This window comes from Calidris pugnax, unplaced genomic scaffold, assembly GCF_001431845.1.
Source record: "Calidris pugnax isolate Ruff unplaced genomic scaffold, ASM143184v1 scaffold27, whole genome shotgun sequence".
NCBI classification, from domain to species: domain Eukaryota; kingdom Metazoa; phylum Chordata; class Aves; order Charadriiformes; family Scolopacidae; genus Calidris; species Calidris pugnax.
The window spans coordinates 14,388,964-14,402,216 of NW_015090893.1; the positions used below are offsets into that span (position 1 = coordinate 14,388,964).

Sequence of the window (13,253 nt, forward strand, 5' to 3'; positions counted from 1 at the left end):
GGTGCAAAAAGCTGGGTGGTACTGGGACAGATCTTCTTTGATGAAGACCCAGTTCTGATTCAATGCAGATCTCCACTATTCCAGGCTTTACCTTTTCCAAGAGCTTTGCTTGAGCCGTCACGTGTGCGTGGGGCAAGGACCCTGCTGGCAGAAGTGAGGTGGGCTGTAAGGAGGGTTTCCTGTGCTCCAGAGGAGTAGGGGAAGGATGAGGAGCACTTGAAAGCTCTTCCACGAAGTTCTGGGTAAGTAACTGTGGCTAAAGGTTACTTTTTGGAGGAGAGGGGTTGCCAGGAGGCAGAAAGGTCGGAGATGCCGAAGGTGGAACGAATCTGTTCTCCTGCGCGTCAGGCTCTTGAGTAATCCTGATAAACAGGTCAGCGGTGACCTACAGAGACTGGGCCAAGTGTCACGGGACACTGCACAGCAACGAGGGGAAGGGGAAGGAAGAGGCAGTTTTGTTCTAAACTGGTCTCTTTTAGAAGAGCGAGGGGTGTCTGGGCTCGGCCAGGAGACTGAAGTACAAAACCAGTGAACCCTGACAGGCAGACCAGTGCGTGGCTACGTCGTGTTACTGGGCTGAAGTGGTATCTTCAGACAGCACCTGGAGGTGTGTTTTATTTGTGGCTGAGTCCCAGCAAAGGACAAATGTTAACGATTACACGGGAGTAGGTGGCTTCTGGCCTGGATGTACCACCTGGTCTCCAAGGCAACGGGTATAAATGGATTTAGGAATAAAAAGGAGTCGGGAAACTCGGGCTGGTGCGAGGGTGAAGCAAAGCGCCCTCTAGTGGTCCCAGCTCTTAAGGCTGATCGGAATAAAAGATTATTTCCGGAAAGAATAATAATATATTTTTCTCTGAAGGCAACAGTGACCTGTTTTGGGAGCAGCAGGTGCCTGGAACAAGAGCTGTTGAGGAATAAGCATTAACCTTGGCAGCAGATGCAGCAGCAAAAGGAAGTTGGGGGAAGTGAGGGCTGGTGACCCCCGTTCTGGACCGTGCTGGGTGATGGGCAGGGAGGTGGCAGCGTGGCCACAGCTCACCCTCTGCTCCCTCTGCTCCCAGAGCAGCAGCTGTGTCCATGTCTCTCGGCAGCCCCAGGATGGGGCAGAGGAGTAAATGCCATCTGGTGTTTGCAGAGATGCCTCCTCAGACCTCCAGCGAGGCTGGTCAGTTCTCCCAGCTGAAGCAGCACCCGCAACCCTCAAAGAAAAAACCCAGAAGTAACAATGGTATATACATTTATTAACATTCCTGCTTCTCTTATCCAGAAATAGAAAAAATAAAGGGGGTGGGGGGAGAGATGGGGACTCTGTGTTTATTCAGGCTGTGGGAAGAGTCGGGCTGTCTCTGTCACCAGGTGAGCTCCGGCGTTTCGCTGCCATTTTGTCATCTCGGCTGAAGAACCCTTCGCTTGCTGCATGGCTTCCACAACTTTCTTCAGCATTTGATTAGTGTGTATTAATTCAGTGCCCAATAAGGATGTGTACATGTAGAGCCTACAACACACAAACACAGTAGCACCTCCTTGAGAAGGTGCTACCCTTCCACCTGCCTCTGCTGCCTTCCTCTCTCCTCCCCGTGTCAGCCGCCAAAGGGCCACCTCCTGAAATAACTTTCACAAGCACAAGGTGTTACAGCCTCTGTCCCCTCCCTGGGCAGCCACAGGGAGATGTTCTGGAAGAGTGACAATATTTTAAATTCTTGTCCCACCTCATTCTTCACTGATGTCCTTACAAGCTGCTCTGCTAAAGGCTTTCATGTCTTTCTTCCCTCCCTGAGGGCAGCTGTTGGCAGCCAGTATAACAGCACATAAAATATCCTAAAATCACTGACTTTGCATTGATCTCCTGTCCCTCAGGTTGTCACTGGGTGAGGGTTTCAGCCAGGGGGAAGGGGAAGAGACCGTAAGAACAGAGGGACACACACTTACTCACGGAAATCCGCAGCGGAGACGTAGCTCTGAGCCGGGCCTGAGGCCCCGCTGGCAGCAGGGGGGTGCTTCTGCTCAGGGTCCCCTTCCTTTGATGGCTCTGGATGGCTCTAGTCAACACCAGAGGGATTAAAAACAAAACCACACAAACCAACAGCAAGATGGCAAAGGGACAGACAGAGATTTGGGGAGAAAAATACTCTCTTCCCCATCAGAAAGTAGATTTTCCTTCTGGCCCTTCCAAAAAGACAGGCCATAGGAATACACGTTTCTTTTCAGAGCTGAGAGATTGCAAGAGTTGTGTGTGATGGTGTTTCCAGCCAGCCCAGGGGCTTCTCCCTCTCCTGTTGTGCAAGTGATTTTTTAAGAATATGTTTAGATGTACTTGCCCTGGGCTACCCCAGATCTGGAACTGCCAAACACTGCGGGGAAACCTTTTTGTAAAGCAAAAGGAAGCTACAGCGGCCCTTCTTCTTGCTGTGGATACAGCCTATGACCCAACAGATCGCTGTCCAACTCGTTTGTTTTCCATACATCTGTTTAATGTTTGGGCAAATGCCCAGCTCACAGCTTCCTGCCATGGCTGAGACACACTGACCTCGCCCTACTGCAGCCTCTGCTCTGGTGGTACATGACCTGGCCCCCGAGCAAGCTTTCCTTGGAAGTTTTGGGCACAATTAGTGATTTTTATTTGATAGGTCTAGCTTTTGCTGTTCCTGTGATGTTAGAAATAGCATCCTGTAGGGAAATGGCTTTTGTAAGGAATGGTGGGGACAACTGTGACTCCTTTTGTATTATTCAACTTGTGAAATATGATCTGGCTTCCTAAGAATATAGGGAAGAATAAAGCCTACCTCTTTGCTAGCTCCAGCTCCATTGGAATGCTTAGAAACGTCCTTTCCTTCACTGGCTGGTAATTCCTTGCTTGTCGAGAAGAGACAGAGTCCTGTGAGAACAGGTCTGGGTGTGGTGCAGGGGGTAACAGCAAAGGCAGAGCTCCTACCTTTGCAAGTTCTCCTCCGAGGAATTTTTAGCCATCTGGGGTTTCTTCAACTTGAGCATGACAAGGGCCTTATTGCAGCTCTGAACACAGACAGGGAGAGTCAGGAGTGTTAATTGGCTCGTGTTTAACCAGAGACACTTCTGCACAAGGACTTGAGCGCAAGGAACAAGCTGTCAGTGTAATGCCATGGCAATTAAAGAGAGATCCCAGCGCGCTATCGCTGTGTTCCCTCTGCCCAGAGAGCTCACCCTGCTCTATCTCAAATTTGTCATGAAATCCCTGAAGGTAACGACCACCCAAATCCAGTAAGAGTGTTCGTTTTCGAGCTTATTCAGTTTAAGCTCGCTGTAGACCAGGGTAAGTGGGGGAATGAGCTTGTGGGGGGTACTCTGAGCTGTGCTGTGAGCAGACCAGCTGTATCCTGGCCAGGAACTCCCCTTCCCCTTTCCTTACTGAAAGCCGGGCTTCACAGAAGCCACATAACTTGTGTCTGCGCCATTTGTCAAATCCTACAGGAATATTTCAGGTAGGTCTGGCTGCCAGCCCTCCCCTACAGAGCACTCGGTGCTGGCCAGCCTGCAGAAACGCTGCCTGAAGGCGTGGGTCTCTCATCCCACCCCTCTCTCAATACTATTGACTTTGCTCCTGATGCTGTATCCCCCAGTTAAAGTTGGGTTTCCAGACAGAGGTACTGCCCTGCCCCAGCAACAGGACTGCAGGCAAGCTCTCACCTTCAGTGTATGCATTTGGCAGGAAAGGAGGTTGTTATTTCAAGTTGAACTGAGGAGTTAAGGAAAGATTTGGTCCCCTTTTCTACTCATTTCTGCCACAGAAAAAAAAAGGTCTAAACTTTGTGGAGTTTTAAAGGTATCTATTTCTGCTTGTCTTTCCAGGCAGAGAAGATCTTTAGTTTCTCAGTCTGGAAGAGCAGCAACAATAAGCTCTGAAAAAAGCTGATGACCAGATCTATCACAAACCAGGCGGGTCCTAAATACTGCTTTTAAAAGGCTGAAGTAAAGGTAAGTTCTTTCCACCCAAATTCATGCTACTGTTACCATCAGGAGCTCCTGTGGGTTTGATGGAAGGATGCCTCTGTGTTTGTCAAATGTTTGTTTCAAGTGAAAAATTAAATCTTAGGTGTTCTTAAATGGCTATGGCCTGTCTAAGACTCTTTGCTAGTGATGTGGATTGGAATTCCTCTTACCTTGAATTAAATGAGGCAGTTACAGAAGTGTGCACTTACCTGTTTGAAGAGGTCTCTGATCTGCAGCTCTTCACTGCTTATCAGCTGAAAGTCTGCCTTGACTTCAGAGTAGGTATCATTTATAATAGCCAAAAACATGTTCTGCACAGGAAGGGATGCAGTTAGAGAATTGTTTCTGGAACTTGCATTTGTATTATGCTGGGGCTGTTGTTCTGGGGGCTGTTCCACGCTTGGGCATGTAACTAAGGGAAGTGAAGAGCTTTGCTGAGTGCATGTATCCTCCTAATGCACTTAAATTAACTGATGGGAATATTTTTGGGAGACAAATCATTTATTTCCCACCTGCAGTATCAGCTAGAAAGCCCAGTTCCTTAGAGGTAACATTTCCTGTTGTATACTTGTAGCTTTTTCAGATGGTGTTTCAATTACTTCAATTAATTGAAGTAATTAATGGAAACATCAATCTGATACTGGAGGTAACATTTCCTGTTGTATACTTATAGCTTTTTCAGATGGTGTTTCAATCTGAAGTAATTAATGGAAACATCAATCTGATAAAGCAAACCTGCACCTACATGGTCCCATCAAAGCCTCTCTTTAACCCTCCCACCTGACAAGGCTGACATTATGCAGTTTTCAAGGGCATCCAATTAAGCTTTCAGAAATTTAAACCTCAAGAAACGAGCGGTGCAGTAGATTGAAAGGTGCAACGTGCTCATTATGTGGTGCAAAAGGATAAGCATTTTTGAGGTGAGACCTACCAGCAACACGAAGAACACAAAGAATACGAATGTGATGAAGTAAATAGGTCCAAGGATTCTGTTTGCATCTTCTATGGCTTGAAAATTAAAATCTCCCAGCACAATACGGAACTGTGTAAAGCTGGAAGTAAAAAATACCAGAATGAGGTTAACTGGCTTCTCCTAAAGAGACATATTGTAAGCATTATTGAAAAGAAAAAAAAGGCAGTAGATACAATTGAGACTGATTCACCGTCACTTTTGTCACTGAAATCAAAAGGCCAGGATAATACTGCAATGGTAAATTGGGCACGTAGCATATATTTGAGAATTTGAAAGTACAAAGGAATTCTTAAATGGCTTGTATGAGCAAATACATTCATTTTGAATAAATCACCTCGTTTTGGCTTTGGGGGTTTCTTTTAAATTATTTCCCTTCTGTTCTAGCCTCGTGGTCCCTTATCTTCTTTAGTACAGAAGGTAACAGTACAGGTCCCTATGACCCCCTCTGGAGGATTTTATTCCTAGCTAAGACAAATATTTCCCTGTATTGCAGCATCTTAGGACTATCTCACGTCTAAGAAGATCCAAAATGAGCTGTTTTTCTAGTTTAGAAGTGCCTTAATTTTACATTAAAAGCTACTTTCAAACAATCTGGCACAGTACAGCTCTCTTTAAGCTGTAAGAAACGTAGCTGTGGGCTAAACCATAGGGCACGCTGCTGGGGACAGGTCAGGGTTGCTACAAGGTACAAAGACCATCAAAACCAGTTCCAGCTGACACCTGGAATTGATCTGATGTTGCTTCAGTGAGTGGCTGAACAAAATTGTGGGGAAGACAGTAAGAGAGCCAGCAGATGGGATGTGGGGACTCTTGGCTATGCAGCTGGATGTTTTCATTCCTGTTTGCAAAGGTGGTTACACATGACAAAGTTGTGTTGAGAATTGTTGGGACTAGCAGCTCCATTGGGTGAGGCTTCCCTGAACTGTTTAATGTACACATGGTCTCTTTTTAACTTTTTTTTTAAGGTTCTGGGAAACAGATTGTATAGACAACAACATTGGGTTTGCTCTATGAAATAAGCTTAATGTTGGAGACCTGTGCTCTTAAGTTCTGCCCAGCAGAAACCGGTTTGTGCCTGCACCAACTGGGGCCTTTGTATCAAAAAGTTTAGAAAGTAACATACATGCAGTTTTGGAAACTGGAAAACTCTTCAACTTGCAAGCCGAAGACCAGATAGCCTAACTGGGCATAGGCAAAGAAAATGATGAAGAACATGATGGCAAATCCAAGGATGTCTTTGGCACAGCGAGATAAAGTGGAGGACAGCTGCGTCATGGTTTTGTTAAAGCTTATGTATTTAAATATCTGCAAGAGAACAGAACGTATTGTTATTGAGGGATTGAAATATATTGCAACTTCTGGAATGTTATCTGTAATCGTAATTTACAGGTTAAGTCTTACCAAGAAGTATGTTGTGTGGTGGGTACCTGTAAGGAGAACTAGGACTGGCTGTATTTCTGGAGAAGATGAATACTCTGCAGGGCAAATATGGGTTAAAGCATGGTTTGGCCCCAGAGCACCTGGTTAGGAACAAAAGTAGCCCCTAATCTTAGAGAAGTTTGCTACTCTGGCCAGAGATCAGCAAATCTATTTCCAACTAAGAATGAAATTAAAGGCGTCCTGGCACAAAGCCACTTCTGAAGCAAGTTCAGACACATTTTGCCTTCCTTTGCAGTTAAAAACTAGCTATTGTCTTCATTGCTTTTGGCCACCAAAGCTATGATATAGCTTCACCTATTACAGCCATGCCATCTGTGTAGGTCAGGCTGTGACCTGGATAATATTTGGTCAAGGCAAAGACTGAGTCTGAGGAGGCTGTTTGTCCATGGTCATTTCCCAGCTGCTCCAATACAGACAGCTGCCCACGTGCAAATTTTTTTTTTAGATGGGCTTGGAATTTGTGTGACCCATGCTTACGAGAAGGAGGTAATTATAAACTCTTCTGGAATCTTATAAACAAAATTCTCCTTTTTAGCCCCACCTTTGCAATTTAGCCATGAAAAAGTAAAAGTCAACATTTATGCCATGCTTGGAAAAACTGTGATTCTTGAGTACAAAAAAAAAAAAAGGGAGAAAGAACCAATACCTTAATCCAAGCAAAGAAGACGTTGACAGCAATCACGTTGTTGTAAAGGACTTGCCAGAATGCAAGGAAATAGAAGTCTGGATAATCACTGGGCTCATACAGCAGCTCTTCCATTAGCAGGGACACTTCCACAGTGCGGTAGATGTTGAAGATAATGGCAAGGATGGATACCTGAAGGAAAGCAGGAGCAAGTGAAACTGAAGTCCAGCTACACCCCCTCTCTTCAGACTTGTTACTTGCACAGGAAGGACTGTACTGATTTCACAAGGTCCTTGGTTAGATCTGAAGAACCCGAGCTTTTTAGATGCTTTGGCATAAATTGTATATATGAGACTTTATTGGCCAAATAATTTGTAATTGTACTGTGATAATTCTGGGCTTGTGCTACGTAACACGTTGCACACATTCTAATTTTACTGTGCTAGCTCTGTTAGGCACTAGTGCTTCCCAGCTCTGCAAATATTAAGGCTAAACCAAGCAGGGGGGATAATGAGTAGAATGGACACGGAGCCACAGCAAGGCTAGAAAAGAGCTCAAGTGTGCTGAACCATGGTGGGCCCTGTGGCCTCTTCAGGTGGCCTCTTCCCTGCAGACACAGATTTGGGCTGCTCGGGCTCGTTGGCCATCCATCCAGCGCTAGCCTTGGCTGGCGAGCACAGAAAGTGAAAGATGAGGAGCAGCTCACCACCAGCAGCAGCACATCCAGACAGTTCCAGGCACTTCTGAAATACTTCAGCTTCAGTTCTACTAGTTTTTTAGCTTCCTGGATTATGAATGTAATGATGAAAAGGCAAAAGGTGACTTCACAAAAAGCCAGGAAGTAATCGTAGTACGTGATGTATCCGAGGAGCTTCACAGAGTAGGTGTGTGAGGAGGTGAGCGCACCCCCCGTGGCAGGGAACTCTACCACCAACCTGGAAAAAATCAGGGACTGGCGTTAGTTACCATCCTTTTGAATCAACTCAGCCCTTAATTTTCTAATATTAATTACTACTACATTAATAATACCTTACTGGAACTCCTATACCTGCAAGATCTTCCTGTGAGGGTTACACTAAGTCCCCCATTAAAAGAATATGACATGGTAGTGAAGGTTGAGGGGGAAAATAAGAAGCTCGTGGGATACCCAAACTACAGAGTTTGGTTAAATCTTTAAAGAAACTGTGTCTCAGAAGACCTCACGTTCACCCTACCCTGAGTTTTTTCCCTCCACTAGCTGACAACCAGACTAATAATCTAGTCCTTGCAAAAGGCTATGAAATCTATTCCAACTGACAGCAGCAACCAGATGTACACACCAGACACCAAATATTACAAAAAAATGGAAAGGATCTGGGTCTGCTCCTTCCACTAACTGAATTTCTGTATTTTTAGTGAATTACTGTCTTTCCAACTGCGACCCGAGAAATGTGGCTGCATACACCTGAGGTGACCAGCCCTTCCTTGCATCCTTATGGAAGCATTATGCCTCAGTAAATTGGAATTTCATATGGAGTAAAGGTAAGAACTCACCTGACTATACAGAAGAGGTTTATGTTAGCATTATATGTTGAGAAATCAATAAATACGATTCTGGTTCCTCTAGTGAGCCAGTTGTTCTGCCTGAGAAACACCAACTTCTCCAGGCTCTTCTCCTTCGATTGAGGTAATTTGAATTTATATCCTCCGCTGCTGTACAAGCCCATAGATCCCCAGTACCACAGGGAGAACGAGGAGGCTGAGGTGTATTTCCATCTATCAGAAAAAGGGAAAACAAAGCAGTTCAGCTTACGGAACTGCTTTTATTTTTATTTCATACAATCCTTGTAAGTTACAACTGACCAGTTAAGCCAGACCTTTAAATGACACCTTCGTTACATGAAGTATGCATGAGACATACAGCCTTAAGATATTCCCATTTCTTTTATTTGGCTACTCAGTACATTCACAAAACAGCAATTGCTTATGAATCTGGATTTTGCCCAACATGGGCCAGCCAGTTTATTACCTTAAAACCTTCATAAATGGAATATCTCTGGTTTACGTAGTTCATTGTTACTATGGCATGTTCACGTGTTCTTTCATTGCGTTAAATCGATGCTAAACGAAGTGTGTGAAGCAGGCCTTTTGGCTTTGTTTCCACAGCATTTTAGCATGATTCCAATTTATAAACATGTGATTTAAATTCAGGCTTCATATAATTGAGCATTTCTCCAGAGATGTTAGTGGAGATAGGCCCATTAACATGTACTTTTGCTGAACTGGGCTTGTTGTTTCCAGTTCTTCCTGTCTCTCCGCTATAAATTTCTCATGCCGAATTCCTGTCTATAATGTTGGCACAAAAACAAATCCATGGTTTATCTCAATGTAAACAAGAGAAAAAACTCAGCTAATTGCATGTACTAACTGAAGAATACTGGCATTAAGGATATGGCTATGTTTTCAAAAACATTTCTGGGCTGAAGTTGAATGACTTACTCGGAGTCGTTCTTTAGACCGAAGTCAGACCTGTCTTCAGCTTGATAACGATATTCACTGTAACAGTCCTTAAAAAAGCTATGGAAATAGGGGTAGATGGAGCAAGTGTTGTTGTGAACTTTCAGCTGGCGGATCTGGGCTACTCCTAACAGCAAATTCTCATAGTAAATACGGTTGTTGTTGTCCTGAATGGCTAACATCCTGGTGTTATTCCCTTTGTCCCAGTAGAGTCCATCCAACAGGGGTCCTTCTGCAAACTATATATGCAAGTGAGGTTAAAGTTTCAAAAGGAGATTGAAATACTACTATTACCCCACTTTTTAGCAGACAAACCTGTACAGGGTTCTCAGATTACTTACAGAGACTAAGCTAGAATACAAACAACTCCCACTTACGTACTGTCTTATGATATTTACTACATCTTTTTGCTATGAGTCAATTTCATTCCCTATGCAATTCTATCAGAGATAGGTAATGGAATTATTCAGGGTAAGATGACAACATATGTCTGTTTGGGGTTTCACTGAAAAATTCTGCTGAATTCTAAACAAATATGTTTAAACACAAACATTATATGTTAACAAAATCTGTTGATTATCTTAACCTCTGAAGATCTGTTCTGGAATATATTTTTGACTAGGTTTTAGTCATCTGAATCTATATGAAGTAGTACTTATTTTGAAGGTGGCAAAATATTCCCTCTTTTTCCGGATGTTTCTTTGATGCAGATGAAGGTTGGGGAGAACATTATTCTGAGTACAAAATATGCCCTCGTGGTTTGGCACCATGTGAGCATGTACGACAACCATTTCTAGTACATCAGCACACTACAGACTAGCAGTAACAGACAGCATGGTAAGAGGGCGTATGGTTCTTCCAAATGAACTGTTATAACCAGGCATTTCCATTTTTAAGGAGGAGTAGGATGAGAAACTTTGCCTTCTGCTATCAGCTGGGGAATGCTGGTAATTTGGGGAAGCTGTCCACCTAGTAGTGAAAAGAGAGAGAAGCGTTTTGCAGCTGTCACTGAAGTATGAGGTAAAACCAGGTGAACCAAGATGGTATGTTTTCCTGGCTGCCCCAGTGGAAATCATAAATTTTAATCTTTTTTTTAACACCTGAAAGTCAAAAGAACCGTAAACCCCAAATCGTTCTGTTTTTATTGAAACTCTTTTCAGACCAAGATATTGAGAACATGATGCAGCAATTAACTGGCCTATTGTTTTCCTCGACTGATTATTCAGAAGTATCAGTATTACTGTTTGTACCCAGCATTTCTCCAAATGCATTTTAAGAAGTTTTTTTTGCCTTTCTTCAGCCGGGAGCACATCTAGCACATGGGTTTTAGAAAAACTGTGAGACTGTATTGCTTCGGATTAACGCTTGGGAGCTTCTTCACTTGTTCACTCCTCAAGGAAGCATCTTTGCAATGAAAACCCTTACCCTCCAGAAATCAGCCCTGCTCTCGATTTTCCCGAAACCGCTGTGGCTGTCCTCAGAGGAGGGTGGCTCCAGGAAGAGCTGGGACATGACTTTGTTGAGGTAGTACATCTCCGTGCTCACCATGCTGAACGTCACTGGAAAGAAGGGGAAAAGAGAGGGGATGCTCGCAGGCTGGAGTTAGAGCCTTCTAGAGGCTTAGGAGGATGCCTAAGGATCATTAGAGGACGACAACAGCTTCTAACCCTGCTTCTCCACTTCTGTTGTCATTAGCTCTAAAAAAAGGCCGTCAGAGCAACTCCAACCGAAGGGGCACTTTTGGGTGGAAGACAGGTGGAGTAAGGAGAAATACTGGAGGAGGTACAGCTTGCACATTTAATTATTTGTAGATGGTCACCTCAGTCATTTGATGACTTACGTATACAGAGGTCGATCAGGAAAAAGATGTAGATGACCAGCTCCCGCAGGGTGGTTTTCAGCTCCAGTTCTCTGCTGACACTGATTCGGGGTTTCGCAGCACCTGGTGGGGGAAATGGCGGTGGGGGCAGAGGGGTGTCAGAGGAGGGACCCCTCAGGGGAAAAGAGAGGGGATGCTCGCAGGCTGGAGTTAGAGCCTTCTAGAGGCTTAGGAGGATGCCTAAGGATCATTAGAGGACGACAACAGCTTCTAACCCTGCTTCTCCACTTCTGTTGTCATTAGCTCTAGAAAAAGGCCGTCAGAGCAACTCCAACCGAAGGGGCACTTTTGGGTGGAAGACAGGTGGAGTAAGGAGAAATACTGGAGGAGGTACAGCTTGCACATTTAATTATTTGTAGACGGTCACCTCCGTCATTTGATGACTTACGTATACAGAGGTCGATCAGGAAAAAGACGTAGATGACCAGCTCCCGCAGGGTGGTTTTCAGCTCCAGTTCTCTGCTGACACTGATTCGGGGTTTCGCAGCACCTGGTGGGGGAAATGGCGGTGGGGGCAGAGGGGTGTCAGAGGAGGGACCCCTCAGTCCCCGCCGAGCCCCGCACCTCTCTATCCTTCCGCGGGGGCGGCCGGCCGAGGCTCGGCTGTGCCGTGGGGCTCGGCGGGGACCCGGGGCGGCTGAGGGGGGCCCGGGCGGCGCCCGGCCCTAAGGGGAGAGGGGCCCGCCATGAGGGGAGCGGCGCCCGGCCCTGAGGGGAGCCGGGCCGCCTCACGCACCGTTGCCGCTCAGCCTCTGCTCCACGGCGGGCCGCTGCCGCGCTGCCGACGGCTCCATGGGTGGCCGGGCCGGGGCGGCTGCCGGCGATCTCCCGTTTGAATCCCAACGATTCCCCCGCCTCGGGCCGGTTCCCCTCACCGCCTGCGGGAGGGCTCGGGCCGGGTAGCGGGACCGCAGCGGGGGTGCCCGCGGCCTGTCCGTGGCTACCGGCGGGGGGCTGCCCCTCACGCCCTCGGAGCTTTTATTATTATTATCATTATTTTTATTGCTGTTAGTGGCGTTGAGCGGGTCTGTCCCGCCCTGGCCCCTGCCGAGCCCCCCCCCAGCGGTGGGGCCTGGGAGAGCCCGGGCTTCCCGCTCCCCCTTGGCGGCCGTTCCTTCGGGGGACGGGAAATTAAATCATAAATCGCGGCGTCTGGGTGCTAACAGGCTCAGTTCGGGCAATTAGGAAATTCCCTTCCCGCTGTGAGGAGCGGCAGGGAAAGCAGGATGTGTTCATTTAAATGTATATTAATGCAAACACCCTGCGTTCAGGTGCTGCTGGGTCAGAGCTGCCAGCACCGGGCCCGCACCCCTGCCCGGGCATCGCACCGGCTTTATGTTCCAAAAAAGCCTATGGACAAACTGGGTGTCAGGCTGCATTTATCAGCCCAAACCCAAAAAGAGCATGATGTGTGTGTGTTGTAAACATTTAAGTAAATTTCACTACTGAGGCAGCCCAGGGAAGTGTGCTGGTAGACCTGCTGGATTTCATTGGCAGTTTAATAGTCAGCGTTGTGCAGCTCAGATTTGGGGTTTTATTTAATGTACAGCAGCATGGGGTGAAACTGAGGCCTTTTCATATTTTTTTTTTCTCTTCTGGAAGATGCTCCTGTGGTTTGCTGACCCACAGCATCGTGACCGTGTGCCCCCCGGGAGGAGTTCAGGTCAGTTTCACCCTCACAAATTTTCCTGTAGCAAGTACAGTTGAAAGAATCTTCAGAGAGAAGGTTTGTTGGAGCTTGGCAAAATCTGGTTTCACGGTGTTCATTATTATTTTGAGCAAGGTGGCTGTGAGTAGCTGCACACAAACCCTTTGGATGCTTCAAATCAACAGGTTGTTGAGAGCCAGCAGACAGATAAGCCCCAGCCACT

General features: G+C 46.1%; 1 protein-coding gene across 1 annotated transcript; it reads right to left on the reverse strand.

Annotated features, from left to right (window-relative positions):
- Positions 1 to 1,317: 1,317 nt before the first annotated feature.
- On the reverse strand, positions 1,318 to 12,705 carry PKD2L2 (polycystic kidney disease 2-like 2). The gene is made up of 15 exons (XM_014947774.1): positions 12,681 to 12,705; positions 12,119 to 12,496; positions 11,771 to 11,872; positions 10,929 to 11,062; positions 9,486 to 9,742; positions 8,541 to 8,762; positions 7,714 to 7,942; positions 7,029 to 7,199; positions 6,066 to 6,247; positions 4,901 to 5,021; positions 4,179 to 4,280; positions 2,936 to 3,015; positions 2,787 to 2,856; positions 1,933 to 2,042; positions 1,318 to 1,498 (listed from the first exon to the last, which is right to left on the reverse strand). Exons 1-15 carry the CDS (start codon positions 12,703 to 12,705, stop codon positions 1,318 to 1,320), a joined length of 2,364 nt encoding a protein of 787 aa, XP_014803260.1.
- Positions 12,706 to 13,253: the final 548 nt, after the last annotated feature.